Below are 18,409 nucleotides of genomic sequence, written 5' to 3'. Positions count from 1 at the left end.
TTTGAAGGGTTCTTATAATAATCGTCAAACGTGTGTAGTGATGTGAAAATCTTTGACAGCCTTACACTTTACAGACAGGCACATCCCTAGTAATATGGACACCTCAGTGGGTCCTTATGGGGACCTTGTGCTTATGTAACCCCTGTAGTTCACATAACACCAGATGGCACTGTGCCAGAGTATAAAAGGTTTAGGAACCATGTGTTCTGGGTCCATTGCTTTAGCCCAACCAAGCAGGCTGGAAGGGAATGGGTAGTGTTGACCCTAGGCGCCTTGGCCCTAGTAATTAGACAGCTATACTTGTTTATAGATCACTCTAGGAGTGATAGAGAGGTTATTTAGTTGAGCAGCTCAAGGCTCCGCCGAGGAGATTAGAGGGATTAAGATCCCAGGGTATTACTGACCCAGAGTAAGGAACCAAGTGTTGAGATAGGGATGTTAGGAGCAGGGCCGGAACTAGGGGTAGGCACGTGCCTAGGGCGCAAAGCTGAGGGGGCGCCAGGCACGTACCTGCTCTGTCGCCTACCCCGTGTCCGGTCCTTTGTCTCCCTGACTGGCGCTGGTAATTTGTTTGAAATGCGATTGCGCGCCAGCGCGGAATTTTGCGCATGCGCACCGGCGCGTAGTATCACGCATGCGCGATTTAGCGCACATGAAGCCGGCGCCGTTCCTGGCCAGGTTGCCTAGGGCGCCTGGCCGGGTTGGCCCGGCTCTGGTTAGGAGTTCCCCTAGTCTGGCACTGGAAGATATCCTGAAAACTGGGCAATACCCATCACATGCTGTCACCTTCCTCTCTGCTGTATATTCCCTAGCCTGTGGGGATTCAGCCTATACGTGCTGTGAGTATATGCCTCCTTCCTTTATGTATGTTCTATACTCCATTGTGGATCAATGTGCTGAATGATCTATGCGCTATTGTTCAATAAATACAGTTATTTGTTCAACCGTTAAAGAACTACTGGCGCCCATCATTGTGCTATCGAACCTGGTTACAGTTACACTACACCCTGCCTCCACCGCGTTGCGAGGGCTTACCCCTGAGAAAGAGAGCTCATCTGTGGTCTCACAAGTCAGTTTACCATAGCGCTACACGTGTAAAAGTAATGTAACTATACAAAAAACCGGAATTAAAAAGTTAATCTGTTCTGTTGAAAGGTACTCAGAATTGCATTAAATAAACCAAAACATGGAATAAAACTTTGAGTTCTTCAAGCCCAGGAAGAACTAATCTGGGCAAAGCACTGTAGCACTGCCTGTCGGGCCGCTCTGTTTAAACCCCATGTTTATGTTAAAATGAAATACATCATTCCATGATATCTAAAGTAAGTGACTGTGAAAGCTTGCGGATGATGCAAAAACGATACTGCTCGCCAACTTCGCAGAACTTCAGTCTAAACACCAGTTTTACTTGCTTTTAGTTGCTAATTAACGTTGCCCTGGAGGATTCATATTTTTTCCAAAAGGTCTATTGCTAATAGTAACATTATCAAATATCATGAACTACGTTTACCATGATGCTGTGCTTACTGTAATACGTATTTCCGGTTAAAAGCGTAACAGGAAGTGTATCACACGTGTGTGTGACTTTGAGCTGCTACCGGTCATAGCAACGTTGAAATGGAAGGGTTCGGGTCTGACTTCTCTGTTGGGGGATCAAGCGCTGGGAAGGTTGATACCGGGGCAATAATGGAACAAGTTAAGGTGCAGATTGCAGTTGCTAACGCTCAGGAACTTCTGCAGGTAAGAGGGCTTTCTGGACAACCTTCGGTCTCAGAGCAGAACACTATTTCTTTTGGCCTGGCCCATCTGTGTCTCTATTTAGACAATGTGTGTCCGGTTTTTCTTCTACATTTACTTATTAATCACTTGCCTCATTAATGATAGCATTAGGGCAGTGACATGTGGTGCAAAATGTACCCTGTGTTTGTCTGGCTACAACACCAGAAAATACCCTGCCACAGAAAATATTGAGAATAATCTCTGTTAAAACATTCATGCAAAGGTATTTTCAAACCATTATGCTATTTGAGTGTTTTAGAAGTGTATTTTCAGCTATATTGTGTCCACAGCAAAATGTGGGTGACCAACAGCACCAGCCAGTGACTGGCAAGGAGATTAGTTGTCTGCAGTAAATATCTTCTCCAAATGCTTTCCCACAGGCATTACTGTAAATTATTTTATTTACATTATTGTTGGTAATTTAATTTGAAATTCCATTATTGCTGTGGGAAAACATTTGGAGAAGATTAGTAGGCTGGATAAATTGAACAAACTCCAACTTATCTCCTCGTTTGGCATTGCCCAAAAAACTTACTTGGAATATAGTAAAATTGTGAGAATATAGCTATTTCTGTTTATGGGGGGGGGGGATACAAGTTTTTAATATAAACTTATTGTAGCACAGGAATCTTAGGGCTGTCTTGTTTTTCATATACATCGCAGATATGCAATTTGAAGTACAGTGGTTTTGGTACTTCTGTAGTGGGTTAAATATCTTTATGAAAACCTCTGTTATACAAAATATAACAGTTGATGCTATGCAACATATAAAAAGATGTACTTCTGCCTACCTGTGTTTTTTTTTTATTATTATTATTATTTTTTTAATTTTTTTTCCCATGGGTCATTATGCCCTCTACTCACCCCACATTTGAAGTGGGAAAATTAGCTTCTGTGGTCACTCATATATAATTCAATCATTAAAATCGTCAGTTTCACAAAAAGGCAGCACCCTTTTTACATGTCAGTTTTAGTGTGTATTTCCACCAATGCTGTCTTTTTGAGTCATAGGACTCTATAGATATGCACAACCGAGAGCAATACTTTAGTTAACGGATGACTGTTATTCCAAAAAAAAATCGCAGTGAGGTTATGTAAGAAAAGGTGCAAAATGTGTTACAATTCTAAGTAGTTGTTGCAAGCAATTGACAGATGCACTTGAGCATACACTGTTCCGTTTATTACAAATTACAGCAGTTGTTTTATCTGCAGCACAGTTAAAAATTGTTATAAAGCAGACTTTTAGTGGTAGGCATATATAACACGGGATGCACCAAATCCACTATTTTGGATTTGGCCGAACCCCCGAATCCTTCGCAAAAGATTTGTCCGAATACTGAATCCGAATCCTAAATGACAAAAAAGTCATGCGATTTCCCTCCCCGCCCCTACTTTGCCTATGCAAATTAGGATTTGGATTCGTTTGGCTGGGCAGAAGGATTCGGCCGAATCCCAATTCCGTTGAAAAAGGCCGAATCCTGGATTCGGTGCATCCCTATATATAACACAGCATCCTTATGCTTGATTAGTTTTTGTGGCTCTTGCCCTTTATTAAAGTGGACCTGTCATCCAGACACAAAAATCTGTATAATAAAAGTCCTTTTCAAGTTAAACATGAAATCCAATTTCTATTTTTTATTAAAGCATTCAAAGCTGTTGTAAGCTCATTTAAAATTCTCAGCAGTCAACCAAATATTGTCTGCCCCTCCTCTATGCCAGTGGCATAGAGGCGGGGCAGACAATTACTTTCACTTTCCATTCAGCACTTCCTAGATGTCACTGCTCTTCCTACATTCCCCCGTTCTCTTTACCGTTTAATTGTGTAACCAGGGCAAGGATTTATTAGCTTGAAAACTGTGTTCAGCCCTCCCCCTTTCACGCTTACTTTTCGGCAGTCTCCAGTATCAGGCTATAGAGCCCGCCGCAGTAGCCAATGAGGGAGGAGTGGGCATGTTTGTGATGTCACACTTAGTCGTCCTCTGCAAACGTCATATCACCCTTAGTCCTTCTCTGCAAATGTCAGATAACCCTTTCCCTAAACTGCTCCTTTCTATCCCTCTCTGTCCTGTTTCTTTCCCCCCTCCCCTCCCTGCTCGGTTCATTTCTCTGCCCTGTTCATTTAACCCCCTCTCTGCCCTGTTCATTTAACCCCCTCTCTGCCTTGTTCATTTAACCCTTCCCTGCATTGTTTGTTTCTCTCCCTCTCTGCCCTTTTCATTGTCCATTCTCCTCCACCCTCCCTTCATTGCTTGTTCCTCTCCCTTGCCCTGCTATGACTGGGAAAAAAAAGAAAAGTAAACTGCTGTATATATAAAACATAATCTGTTACTAAAAGTATTTTATTCTTTTCTGGGGGCAATGTGTATCAGCAGTTAGTGTAAATACCAGTCATTTTCTAATCTACACAGTATTATGTTGTATGCAAAAAGCAATCAACATCTTTTAGGTTTTCATTTGTAACTCCCCACATCTGTTATTACATGTTATACAATTCCAGAACATCAGCTGCATTTATTCCCTTGCAACTCTCTGTACCTGATCATATATCAATATGCAGGAAAACAAACCTACAGCTGCTGTTCTTGAATATCATAACCGTAAATACTAATGTACACTGTTTATATAACATTTATAATGTTATAGAGGCAGAGCATTGCATAGTGCAGTGATCCCCAACCCGTAGCTCGCGAGCAACATGTTGCTCGCAGCTCCTCTTGGTGTTGCTCGCGTAAGTTTATCAGCAGGTGTCCATTTAGCAAAGTGGATTCCAGCACTGTGCAAGTACGCTCCCATCTTTCCAGCCCCATACCAGTACCGTTTCACCCAGTGGATTCCTACTCACTAGCCCTGTGTAATAGGAAGCATTTTAATAGATTGTGGGCCAGCGAAATCCATTCTCACCATAAGAAGCTTGTTCAAGCACGATCCTTTCTATATAGCCAACCTTCTGAAGTGTAGTTTCAGTGTGATACTTTCCAACCAGCCCTCATAGTCTCTCATAAATTGCCAGCGTCTTCCCCCGATCAGTTCTCTGAGCCTCCTGTCAAATCGATCAGTGAGTTATAACAGCGTGTTCGCGATTAGTCCTTCTGTGAGCGAGCAGTGAGTAGGAAGCGCAGGAAGAGAATGGAGAGAAAAGATAACGCTGTTATAACTCACTGATCGATTTGACAGGAGGCTCAGAGAACTGATCGGGGGAAGACACTGGCAATTTATGAGAGACTATGAGGGCTGGTTGGAAAGTATCACACTGAAACTTTTACCCGTACTTCAGAAGGTTGGCTATATGGAAAGGATCGTGCTTGAACTGAAACTGTGATATACGCTTCTTATGGTGAGTCAGGGAGAAGGGATCTCGCTGGCCCACAATCTATTAAAATTTTTCCTATTACACAGGGCTAGTGAGTCAGATCTACTGGGTGAAACAGTACTGGTATGGGGCTGGAAAGAAGGGAGTGCTCTGTAGCCTAACAATAATCTTATTGCTGGCAGAAATTATATGCTTGCATATCCAGCATTGAGCACTAATAACAGCGCAATAGTTTCTGTCCCTCCCTCCCTTCCCAGCCCAGCACACTATTTTTCTGCCGCCTTGATGTCATATGCCAGCCCACAGTGAGCCCTTCTCCCTAGTCCCTGCCATTACTGTGCCAATTCTGATAATTCCACATTCTCTGTAACTCCTTCTCCCTCACCTATTACCTTGTTGTACCATTATTATTTCCAACTCCACATGATTACTATTTCAGTGCTGCCCAGTCTTCTTTGTGCCACCTTCTCATCCACTTCTATCACTGCCAGGGCTGGGCCAAGGTATTTTGGCAAGGCCTGCAATCAGTGCCCCCCCCACCCGGTCCTGCATTACCATTTCCCACCTTACCATTCATATTGCCCCATGTACCTCTGCCAGCACTTATCATATTGCCCCCATTTGTACCTGTGCCAACGACAGTAAATTCCTAATATTGCCCCCATCTGTATGTGTGCCAGCATAAGCCAAAATATCCATCATATTGTTACCCCCAATCTGTACCTATGCCAGTGGCAGCCCAAAAAAATCTATCATATTACCCCTATTTTGAACTTGTGCCAGCAGGAGCCAAAAATCCATGATATTGTCCCCAAATATGTACCTGTGCCAGCAGCAGCCAAAAATTCATCATATTGCCACAATCATCTGTTTATCTGTGCAAGCAGCAGTCAAGATATTGCCCACAAATATATACCTGTGCCAGCAGCTGCCAAGAGGGAGGTTTCTGCTTGCAGTATGAATCACGGGCAAGAAGGGGTTGGAACAGGTGGTTTATAAAACTGAAAAACTATTAAAGGCCAAGCAAACCAAGGTTTAAAAAAAACAAAGAAAAAATGACTATTAAAAGTGCAGCCCCCCGTGATTGCACCCTAGGCGGGCGCCTACTCTGCCTACCCCTAGTTCTGGCCCTGGTCACTGCACCTATGGAATCTATTTCCAAGAAGTTCAACATCCTACATTTCTTTTTTCCCCTTTTCATCTGTTCCCATTTTTCATGTGCCACAATCCTCCTCTACCTTTTTGCTCCTGCGAATGCATGAGGCTGACTGTCACAAACATACAGTGCCAGATCTCACATTGATTGATGTTATATATCATTTTAATTTAGAGTATATGCTTAATATTAATAAAAATTATGTTTGCGGTACTGTTCACGTATTGTGTTGCTCACGGACAAGTTTTTCATCTGAGTGTGGCTCACGGGGTGAAAAAGGTTGGGGACCCCTGGCATAGTGTATAACAATATATTATGGACTATAGATTATGTCCAGTTGGGCCAGTTATTTGTGAATAATGCCTATTTGCTGTGGAACACAGGATCATATTGTTTTACTTTAAATGAAAGAAAATATTACTATTACATTTTTTACAGTTTGAATTAAACTTCACATCTATTGCTTTATCTTGAGCATTTAAAGGACAAGGAAGTCTAAAATAGAATATTTTGTACACTATCATAAGCATGAACTTATTGTACCACAAAGCCTAATCAAACAAAAGATTTATGCTTTCAAAGTTGGCCACAGGGGGCTGTCATCTTGTAACTTTGTTAAAACATCTTCGCCTGACCCTGCACATGCTCAGTGTGGACTGGGTTGCTTAGGGATCGTCATAAACAAAGCTGCTTGAGTTCTGCATGGCTGGTAAGTAAGGCGGGGGCTCCCCCTGGTGTTCATAACTATGATTGTTTCCCTGCTCAGCAGTTAGGGACCATCTGACAATTCCTATCCACAGCAGGGAGTGGTAGGGAGAATTTCACTGCATACAGTCAGGTTTCTTATGAAAACGGTACACATTTTTAAATTAAAGTATATTGGAGATAGGTTTCTTTTTCATTAAAGAAAGTAAAAATGGGATTTTATTTTTTTGCCTTTCCTTGTGCTTTAAGGTATATTGTTATAAGTTAATGATCAGGCAGCACCATAAGACAGTTATGTGCATGCTGTGAACACAGGACAGAGGGTGGGAGGAGAGGGGTTTCCCTGCAGAGTTCAGCCTATCCGTAAGTGCTGTGACCACTTCCTGTGGGAGGTTGAGGAGACACGCCTACTCCTTATTTCAGCCTAGCTTCTGACCTGTAAAGATCTCTCTGAAGCTCTTATATAATGACAGTTTTAGGTAAAATGCTTTCAAAACATTTTTCTTTCTGCATCATTACATGTTTTGAGAAAGGATGAGTTATATATCTGAATATGAAGGTTACAGGAAAGGTCTCCTTTAAAGGAGAACTAAACCATAAAAATGAATGTGGCTAAAAAAAGCAATATTTTATATACTGCACTTATTGCACCAGCCTAAAGTTCCAGCTTCTCAATAGCAGCAATGATACAGGATTTCAAACTTGTCACAGGGGGTCACCACCCTGGAGCAGCCTTATATTGTGACATTTATATTCTATGTGTACTGTATATTTTGAGTGGCTCCCTAAACTCAGTAACTGACAGCAGCACAGAGCATGTGCGGGGAATCGGCAGAAGACAATGGGAGGTACTGGGGCATCTTCATAGGCACCGATATTTACTGCTAAAGGCCTCTAGTTGCTTTGGGCTGGTAAACAAGCCCAAAGCATAATGTACAACGTTTCCATCCTACTTCTTAAGCGAAGCATTAGTTCTCCTTTAAGCATGAATGGTTTACTACAGCTCAGAATGTGTCGTGTAAACCAGTGCTGTCCAACTTCTGAGGTACCGAGGGCCGGAATTTTTCTGTTTTACAAGGTGGAGGGCCGATAATGGAAGCCAGTGCTAACCACTCCCTGCTTTTAAACGACACCCATGTTACCACAAGACCATATCCACATTAATGGCGGTAACACACCAAAAAACCAAGTGGTTGGTGCTCACTGCAGGGATATCACTCATCACTCATATGTGACATGGGCAGAGTGGGGCACACCTGGGCAGAGTGGGGCACACCTGGGCAGAGTGGGGCACACCTGGGCAGAGTGGGGCACACCTGGGCAGAGTGGGGCACACCTGGGCAGAGTGGGGCACACCTGGGCAGAGTGGGGCACACCTGGGCAGAGTGGGGCACACCTGGGCAGAGTGGGGCGGGCAGAACGCGACATACCTGGGCAGCGTGGGGGTGTGCACCACAGAGCAGGAGACAGGGAAACCCATAAGGACCACTCTAAGATGTACTACATACAGTGACACAGTGCTGGTGCCCCTTCAGCAGATTGTATGAATGTGGGCAGTTTCAGTCAGGGTCTCGGGTGTGAACAATGCAGGGGGGATTACATGTGTGAACAATAGGCACAAGGTAATTAGGTTGAAGAAAGACACACATCCATCAAGTTCAAACTTTGAACTCCATTTGACCCTGCCTAACTGCCAGTTGATCCAGAGGAAGGCAAAATAAACCCCATCTGAAGCCTCTTCCAATTTGCCTCAGAGGGGGAAAAATTCCTTCCTGACTCAAAAATGACAATCGGACTAGTCCCTGTATTAACTTGTACAATGAGCTATCTTACAGAACCCTGTTCCCTCACTTGCTAAAAATCCATCCAACCCCTTTTTAAAGCTATCTAATGTATTAACCTGTACCACTGATTCATGGAGAGAATTCCACATCTTCACAGCTCTCGCTGTAAAAAATCCCTTCCGAATATTTAGACGGAACCTCTTTTCGTCTAATAGAAATGGGTGATCATGTGGAAGCTTGAAGGACCTACTGGTAAATAAAGCATTAGAGAGATTATTATATGATATATATTTATAAATGGTTAGCATATCACCCCTTAAGCGCCTCTTCTCCAGCGTAAACAACCCCGATTTGGCCAGTCTTTCCTCATAGCTAAGATTTTCCATACCTTTTAACCAGACCCAGACCAAAACTGTACAGCATATTCTAGAGGGGCCTTACCAGTGCTCTATAAAGTGGAAGAATTACCCTCTCTTCTTGTGATCTATGGCCCATTTAATACAGCTCAAGACCTTATTTGCCCTTGATGCTGCTGACTGGCATTGTTTACTACAGCCATGTTTATTTATCTACAAGGACTCCAATGCCCTTTTTCATAATGGATTTGCCTAGTGCAGTCCCATTAAGTGTATAAGTGGCTTGGATATTTTTACATCCTAGGTGCATGGCTTTACCTTTATCAACATTGAATCTGATTTGCCACTTTGCTGCCCAGATTGCCAGTTTGTCAAGATCTTGGTAGTCCGGACCAAGGAGGAAGCCCAGTAGCAGAAGTCCAAGTCGTGGTAGCCAAAGAGTTAATCAGGAGTCGTAGTCGGGTCACAGGCAGGCAGCGAAGGGTCAAAATCCAGAACAGGCAGAGGTCAGCAAACAGGAATAGATAGCAAAATAACACCCAGGTACTTTAGCAGAAAGAAACCTACAATTGGGCAAGGTGTCAGCGTCCAGGGCGCCCTTTTATTTCAAATTTCGTCGCCGGCGGTGACGTCATCACGCCTGCGTCATCACTCCGGTGCCACAGCATACCCATTTGGAACGCATGAGCGCTGCCTCTTTGATTTTCCGCCACCGCGAGATGACGCACCTTTGAGCACTCCCGGCGGCCTTGACAGTACCCCCCCCCTCCATGGGGGGCCACTGGACCACCGAGTCTTGGCTTCTGGGGAAATTGTTTGTAAAATAACTTCACCAAGCGAGGAGCATGGACATCGGAGTGTTTTTCCCAAGAGCATTCTTCAGGACCAAAGCCCTTCCAACAAATAAGGAACTGGAGAGAACCTTTGGAGATTCTGGAGTCTAAGATCTTTTCCACCTCGTACACTTGTTGGCCATCCACAGAGATAGCTAAAGGGGAAGACTGATCAGAAGAGAAGCGATTGGAAATTGCTGGTTTCACCAGAGACATGAAACACGTTGGGAATTTGCATCTCGGGGGGAATCTGAAGTCTAACGGCCACGAGATTAATAAACTCCACAATGGAGAATGGACCAACAAATGTGGGGCCCAATTTGGGAGAAGTTACTTTCAAACAAATGTTTCTAGTGGATAACCATACCTTGTCACCAACTTTGTATGGAGGAGAGGGTCTGCGTCTCCGATGCGCAGAAGTCTTGTGCACAAGAGCACTCTTTTCCAAATTCGATTTGGTTGCAGCCCAAATAGCAGACATATGGGCTGCATGGTCATCTGCAGCAGGGACGTCAGACAAAACAGTCTTGTGGAAAGGCTTGAGGATGGTGTTTATGCACAGTCATAAATGGAGACCTTCCAGTGTAAGAGTGGCAAGCATTATTGTGAGCGAATTCCGCCCACGGGAGGAGATCAGACCAATCATCCTGACAAAGAGAAACATGATTCCTCAAGAATTGCTCCAAAGCTTGATTCACATGCTCCACTGCCCCATTGGTTTGGGGATGGTAGGCAGAAGAGAACTGAAGAGTGAAACCCAAGTCTTTACATAAGGAGTGCCAGAATTTAGCCGTAAATTGGGAACCCCTGTCAGAGACTAACTCCGCTGGGAAGCCATGCAAACGAAAAATGAATTGGATGAAGAACTGTGAAAGTTCAACCGCCGAGGGAAGTTTCCACAATGGGATAAAATGCGCCATCTTACTGAAACAATCACAACCCAGATCACAGTATTCTCTCTAGAGGGAGGAAGCTCTACAATGAAGTCCATTGCTAAGTGAGTCCATGGACGAGATGGGATTGGTAGAGGTTGTAATAACCCGCTAGGGCAAGTATGGCTAGCTTTGGAAGTGGCAAAAATAGTACAGGCCGTAACAAAGTTTATGACATCTTTACGGATAGTCGGCCACCAGACTAGACGTCTTAATAGCTCAAGAGTCTTTTCTGGTCCAGGATGTCCAGCTTACTTGGAACAATGAGTCTGTTGTAGGATAGGCAGGCGAAGCTCACAGGGTACAAACGCCATTCCAATGGGGGTATCAGAAGGAGCGGAAGACTGGCCAGCCAAGATTTGTTCAGCAAATTGCAGGAACAGAGAAGCAATAATTTTGGCAGGAGGAATAATTGGTTTTTGCCTTTCAGGAAGACGATCCACCGGAGTGAAGCTTCGAGATAGAGCATCAGCTTTCCGATTCTTGGAGCCAGGGCGATAAGTCAAAATGAAGTTGAAGTGAGAAAAGAAGAGAGCCCACCTTGCCTGTCGGGGATTCAACCTCTTGAGAGATTGTATGAATTCTAAATTTTTATGGTCAGTATAGATAGTGACCGGGATCGGAGATCCTTCAAGAAGATGACGCCACTCCTCGAGAGCAAGCTTTACTGCCAAGAGTTCACGATTCCCAACGTTGTAATTCTGCTCTGCTAGAGAGAACTTCTTGGAGAAATAAGCACAAGGATGTAGTTTCCCGTCAGCCGTATGTCTTTGGGACAGGATAGCGCCAGCTCCAACTTCAGAAGCATCCACCTCAATGAAAAATGGTAACCCCCGGTTGGATGAGGGCAAGCATAGGCGCAATGCGAGAGGAGAACCCCTTAATAAATTGTCGGTAATAATTTGCGAACCAACGGAAGAGGCCACTCCTGAATTGCGGACACTTTGGCAGGATCCATCTCGATACCCTCTGGGGAGATGATGTAACCTAGAAAAGTGATCTTGGACACTTCTAAGACACATTTCTCCAGCTTGGCAAAGAGAGAGTTCTTCCTCAGACAAGAGAGTACCTCCTTCACCTGGGAGCAATGACTTTGTAGGTCCTTCGAGAAGATTAGGATGTCATCTAGGTACATGACCACAGATTTCCCCGGAAGATGTCATTCACGAATTCCTGGAAGACGGCGGGTACATTGCAGAGGCCAAGGACATTACGAGGTGAGGAGGGAGGAATTCTGCAGACTTTATACAGAAGACATCAGAGGATTCCTTGTAGAGGGATGGCAGAGTTTTCAGATCTGTCAAAGAGATATTCACCCCCTGGATAGGATTAGCAGGAAGACAGTGCTGTTGACAGGATGGACTCCAACGAGAGATCTGCCCAGAGGACCAATCAATGGTGGGGTTAAGTAGGCGAAGCTAGGGTAGAACCAAGACCACAGGAACAGAAGGGCAGGAAATAATCAGGAACGATAACTTTTCTTTATGTAAAGTCCCAACCTGCACAGGCAATTCCCCTGTCGTAATGGAGATAAAACTCCTTGCTGTTAGTGGCCTATCGTCAGTAGCCATAACCTGAAGGGGAGTAGACAATGGATACAGGGGAACATCCATATATTTGGCAAAGAGAGCGCCCATGAAATTTCCAGCAGCCCCAGAATCGATGAAGGCAAAGCCGACAATAGTCTTAGTGGCCGGACGGATCTGTAAAAGCAGAAGAAACTTGTGAGAATCTTCCTGAGACTTGGGAGCTACGCCACCTACGTGTGTCACCCTGGATTTACCTTGGGGAGTAGAACCTTTAGGCTTCACAGGACAGGAATTGACAAAGTGAGCTTGTCCACCACGGTACAGACATAGACCAGCCAAACGTCTTCAAAGTCTTTCTTGCTCGGAGAGACGGGACCTTCCAACTTGCATAGGCTCCTCCAAAGGAGTAACAGAAGACTGCTGGGAAGGTGCAGGCAACAGAGGTCTTTGAAAGCGTGGCGCCAGCATAGGTTGGAATCTCTTACTGCGCTCTTTGTCAACTTGATGCTCTCTAAAACGAGTGTCCACTTTAATGGTGAGAGCAATGAAATCCTCCAGCAGTTCTGGAAGCAAGATCATCTTTTAGTCGGGTTGATAGACCTTGGTTGAACACAGCCTTGTATGCCTCATCATTCCAGGAGGTCTCCGCCATTAAAGGAAAACTATACCCCCAAAATGAATACTTAAGCAACAGATAGTTTATATCAAATTGAATGACATATTAAAGAATCTTACCAAACTGGAATATATATTTACATAAATATTGCCCTTTTACATCTCTTGCCTTGAACCACCATTTCGTGACTCTATCTGTGCTGCCTCAGAGATCACCTGACCAGAAATACTACAACTCTAACTGTAACAGGAAGAAGTGAGGAAGCAAAAGGCAGAACTCTGTCTGTTAATTGGCTCATGTGACCTTACATGTGGTTTGTATGTGTACACAGTGAATCTTACGATCTCAGGGGGCGGCCCTTATTTTTTAAAATGGCAATTTTCTATTTATGATTACCCAATGGCACATACTACTAAAAAAGTATATTATTATCATAATGGTTCATTTACATGAAGCAGGGTTTTACACATGAGCTGTTTTACTCAGTATCTTTTAATAGAGACCTACATTGTTTGGGGGGTATAGTTTTCCTTTAAGGTCCTAAAGTCAATACTGTACTCGCTGGCACTGCGGTTTCCCTGCCGGAGTTGCAGGAGCCGAGAAGAAGCATTAGTGACTCGACCTGGCGCATCAAAGACAGTACGGAAAGCCTGGAGGAATGCTATGACGTCAATGGAGAATTCTTCTCCTAGAGAGATGTTGCCCACTCGAGTGGTTTGCCCTCCAGACAAGACATCACATACCCCACCTTGGCACGTTCACTGGGATACTGCGAAGGTTGAAACTCGAATTGGATCTGGCACTGCGTAGCGAAACCTCTGCAGGCTTGCGGATTCCCATTGTAACGAGGTGGAGGAGTAATGCGCAGCTCGCCAGCGGAAGAGACAGCAGCAGGAGGGACAGTAGCTGTGGGAGGACTGCCAGCAACAGGAGATACTGGAGGCATCCGGGAGAGGAGTGTATCAAGTGCTTGCCCAATGCGGAACTGCTGAGTTTCATAATCTTCCATGCGGGACGCCAATCCGCGTAGCACTCGTCCGACATTGGGTGTAACTTCCTCAGTGAGGTCCATGGGCCAATTATAATGTCAGGGGGCCTATCAGCTTCCAAAGGGAGAAGTCCTAACCAAGGAGAAAGCCCAGGAGCAGAAGTCCAAGTCGTGGTAGCAAAAGGGTTAATCAGGAGTCGTAGTCAGTTCACAGGCAAGAGTTCACAAGGCAGGCAGCGAAGGGTCAAAATCCAGAACAGGCAGAGGTCAGCAAACAGGAATAGATAGCAAAAATAACACCCAGGTACTTTAGCAGAAAGAAACCTATAATTGGGCAAGGTTTCCGTGTAGGGGGTGCCCTTTTATTTGAATTTCGGCAGCATACCCATTTGGAACGCATGGGCGCAGCCATCTTGGATTTTCGCCTCTGAGCGCTCCCGGCGGGAGTTGGTGCCAGCATGGTTTTATGCGTAATAGATCTTGCCAGACTAACTTAATTTCTTTTTATTAGATGGTAAGTAGAGACCTCGATTCTGGGATGGCAGTGGATGTGATTTACTTAGACTTTGCCTAAAGCATTTGATACAGTGTCACACAAAAGGTTACTGGTTAAATTAAGGAATGTTGGCCTGGAACACAGTATTTGTACCTGGATAGAGAACTGGCTAAACAATAGACTACAAAGAGTGGTGGTAAATGGAACATTTTCTAATTGGACCAGTGTTGTTAGTGGAGTACCGCAGGGCTCTGTACTAGGTCCCTTGCTTTTCAACTTGTTTATTAATGACCTGGAGGTGGGCATTGAAAGTACTGTTTTTCTATTTTTGCAGATGATACTAAATTGTGCAGAACTATAGGTTCCATGCAGGATGCTGCCACTTTGCAGAGTGATTTGTCTAAATTGGAAAACTAGGCAGCAAACTGGAAAATGAGGTTCAAAGTTGATAAAGGTTATGCACTTTGGCAAAAATAATATAAATGCAAGTTATATACTAAATGGCAGTGTGTTGGGAGTTTCCTTAAATGGGAAGGATCTAGGGGTTTTTGTAGATAACACGTTGTCTAATTCTGGGCAGTGTCATTCTGTGGCTACTAAAGCAAATAAAGTTCTGTCTTGCATAAAAAAGGGCATTAACTCAAGGGATGAAAACATAATTATGCCTCTTTATAGGTCCCTGGTGAGGCCTCATCTGGAGTATGCAGTGTATTTTTGGACTCCAGTCCTTAATAGGGATATAAATGAGCTGGAGAGAGTGCAGAGATGTGCAACTAAATTGGTTAGAGGGATGGAAGACTTAAATTATGAGGATAGACAAGGTTGGGGTTGTTTGTCTGGAAAAAAAGGCGCTTGCGAGGGGACATGATTACACTTTACAAGAACATTAGAGGAAGTTATAGACAAATGGCAGGGGACTTTTTTACCCATAAAGTGGATCACTGTACCAGAGGGCACCCCTTTAGACTAGAAGAAAAGAACTTTAATTTGAAGCAACGTAGGGGGTTCTTCACAGTCAGGACAGTGAGTTTGTGGAATGCAGGTTGTCAGGTGATGTTGTGATGGCTGATTCAGTTAAGAATGGCTTGGATGATTTTTTGGACAGACATAATATCAAAGGCTATTGTGATACTAAGCTGCTGGGTTTTCATTTGGAGGGGTTGAACTTGATGGACTTTGTCTTTTTTCAACCCAATTTAACTATGTAACTATATGTAAGTTCAGGATCTGCACCTGGATTACTGAGCTGTCAGACTGTAACATTAAACTTTAAACTTTGATTTTGGAAAATGGTGAAAAACAAATATTGAAAGCAATTAAAAAAATATATCTTAATATCTGGTGAACAATCTTAAAACAAATTAACTGAAAAAAGTGTTGATAAGGTGAACAAACCCTTTAAAGGCATTAACAGAATATATTAAAGTCCAAAAAATTCTCAATAGTCATGCTATTGTAAAAAGTATGTTTTTAACAATTTAAAATACATCTCTATTTATTACCCTTCATGGAGCCTAACTCTTTTCATGCTTACCTAGCACTAGTCATAGGCAATCTCAATCTGTTGTGTGTGAACATTAGGTTGTGCACAGCTAATGTAGATTTATAATCAAGTATTTATGATTTTGCTAAAGGTTTTCTGTTTAAAACTGATCTAAACATGCTCCTTTTGTAGAGGATGACTGATAAATGTTTCCGAAAATGTATTGGAAAGCCAGGCGGATCTCTCGACAATTCTGAGCAGGTAAGTCCATCACCATACTCCATACATCAGATTTAAAACTGGTCTTTGATTAGTTTACAGTACTGTTGGGAAAAGTCCATTGTGTAGCAATATTAAAAACACATGAAATAAAGAATCCAAAGTTAACCTAAATATGGTTGTTGCATAGCCACAAATTATTCTGTGTTTACAAAACCACAACACTCAATCGTTATCTTCTGTTCAGATTTATTTTTGTAATATTTAATTATTTTTCTTTCTATAGAAATGTATTGCAATGTGCATGGACAGATATATGGATGCCTGGAATACGGTTTCCCGGGCATACAACTCCAGACTACAGCGAGAGCGTGCCAAGATGTGACACGAAAGAAAGCACTACAAGACCTATCTACAAAGTTAGCACTAGAAATATAGAAAAGAAGGACAACTAAAAGACAATATATTTTATAATTAAAAATAACTGTTCATGCAGGAATCAATAAGTACAATATTGACTTCAATTTCCAAGGGTTAAACAGTAGTTTAAGGATTAGTCAAAGCATTTTTCCATATTGTTCAAAGGATCCAGAAAATCTAGAATCTACAGGATTGGCATACTGATACTTCAGTTTCAACACCATTAATCTTTCTATCTGTGGTGTTAAATCCCATAATGCAAGTTTTTATTGCTGCTGGTGTATACCTCATTTCTCAGTGTATGGAAATCACCTTGTGTGCTGTTTCTGAGGCCCCTTTGTAGAGCTTGTTACATTTTCCATAGCACACTCTGGCTTCTAATTCAGAATTGTCTTTTAAATAGTAGTTATCTTTGTAAATTGATCTTGAAAACATATTAATTTACGGAGAGCCTTCACACTTTGGATTTAAGGATTTAATTTGTCTGGGAACTGAAATAATTATGTGGTTACATTCATTGCATACATGCTAAAACTGATTTTATGCAATGCCTTCTGGCCTTGTTTTGAATAAATTGTACACTTTATTAGTGGTATACGTATGCATCATTTTACTTTTAGAATGTTAATATGTTTGTGACTTTTAAATTGCTTATGCAATTGATCTTAGGAGCTCTAGATAAGAAAACGAGGTAAGAGCTATTCTAACATAGATGTGGTGAGCAACCCTAGTACTCCCTTTAGCTCAAACATACAACATCTTAAAAGGGTTCTTTAGTTCAAAGTACGAAATTATATATTTGCATTCAATTGTTTGCACAAATTGAGCCCAGCACACACCAATTTCAAGCTCACTCATAACTTTGCAGGTGAAGTTGAATGGGGGTTGCCAATATTTTATGTCCTCAACATTCAGACCAAGTCTTATGGGTCCTTCCATCGGGAGGGATATCTGGGTAAAACTCGTAAAACTCGTAAAACACGTATCCTGGAACATATTTCAGCCCTGGGTAGGAAGGACTTCAAATCAGCAGTGGCGAAACATATATATGAGAAACATGATGGGGCGATAGACATACAATTTCAAATTATAGATAGCCCGAAAATGGACACACGCTTCGGGAGCGATTTTTCCACGTTGCAGCACAGCAGTTGCACATCGATGGGTCTGTGAGTGCTCCCTATTGTCTCCCTATTGTAAGTAATGTATCAGTGTTTGCAGATGACACAAAACTATCCAGCCCAATAAATTCCATCCAGGATGTGGCATCTTTGCTACATTATCTTGCCAAACTGGCAATCTGGGCAGCTAAGTGGCAAATGAGATTCAATGATTATAAATGTAAAGTCATGCACCTAGGATGTAAAAATATCCAAGCCACTTATACCCTTAATGGGACTGCACTAGGCACATCCATTATGGAAAAGGACCTTGGAGTCCTTATAGATGATAAACTTGGCTGTAGCAAGCAATGCCAGTCAGCAGCATCATGGGCAAATAAGGTCTTGAGCTAGAGTCCTGCAGTGGGTCAGGTACCCGCGGGTTACCCGCAAAAACGTGCGGTACCCTGCTGGTTACGGGTGGAATTTCTGGGTGCAGGTATAGATGCAGGTTGGCGGTTCTGTGGGGTCGCGGGTCAGGCCGCGGGTCTTCTCAATATAGATTTTTACTCCTTTTTTTCTGATCACGCCTACTTCCGATGATGTCACTTCCGCTTTACAATGACAGCGCTTCCTGTTTTACTCCTTTTTTTCTGATCCACCTACTTCCAATGATATCACTTTTTTTACAATTACAGCACTT

General features: G+C 43.0%; 1 protein-coding gene across 1 annotated transcript; it reads left to right on the top strand.

Moving 5' to 3' along the window:
* Positions 1 to 1,593: 1,593 nt before the first annotated feature.
* Positions 1,594 to 17,192, top strand: timm13.L (translocase of inner mitochondrial membrane 13 homolog L homeolog). Its single transcript, NM_001099757.1, is given in 3 exon segments — positions 1,594 to 1,740; positions 16,160 to 16,228; positions 16,473 to 17,192. Coding segments are annotated over 3 exon segments (291 nt in total). The 5' UTR covers positions 1,594 to 1,617; the 3' UTR covers positions 16,572 to 17,192.
* Positions 17,193 to 18,409: the final 1,217 nt, after the last annotated feature.

This window comes from Xenopus laevis, chromosome 1L, assembly GCF_017654675.1.
Source record: "Xenopus laevis strain J_2021 chromosome 1L, Xenopus_laevis_v10.1, whole genome shotgun sequence".
Classification (NCBI taxonomy): Eukaryota; Metazoa; Chordata; class Amphibia; order Anura; family Pipidae; genus Xenopus; species Xenopus laevis.
The sequence above is the reverse complement of the archived record's forward strand: the minus strand, read 5'-3'. Positions and strand labels throughout refer to the sequence as shown.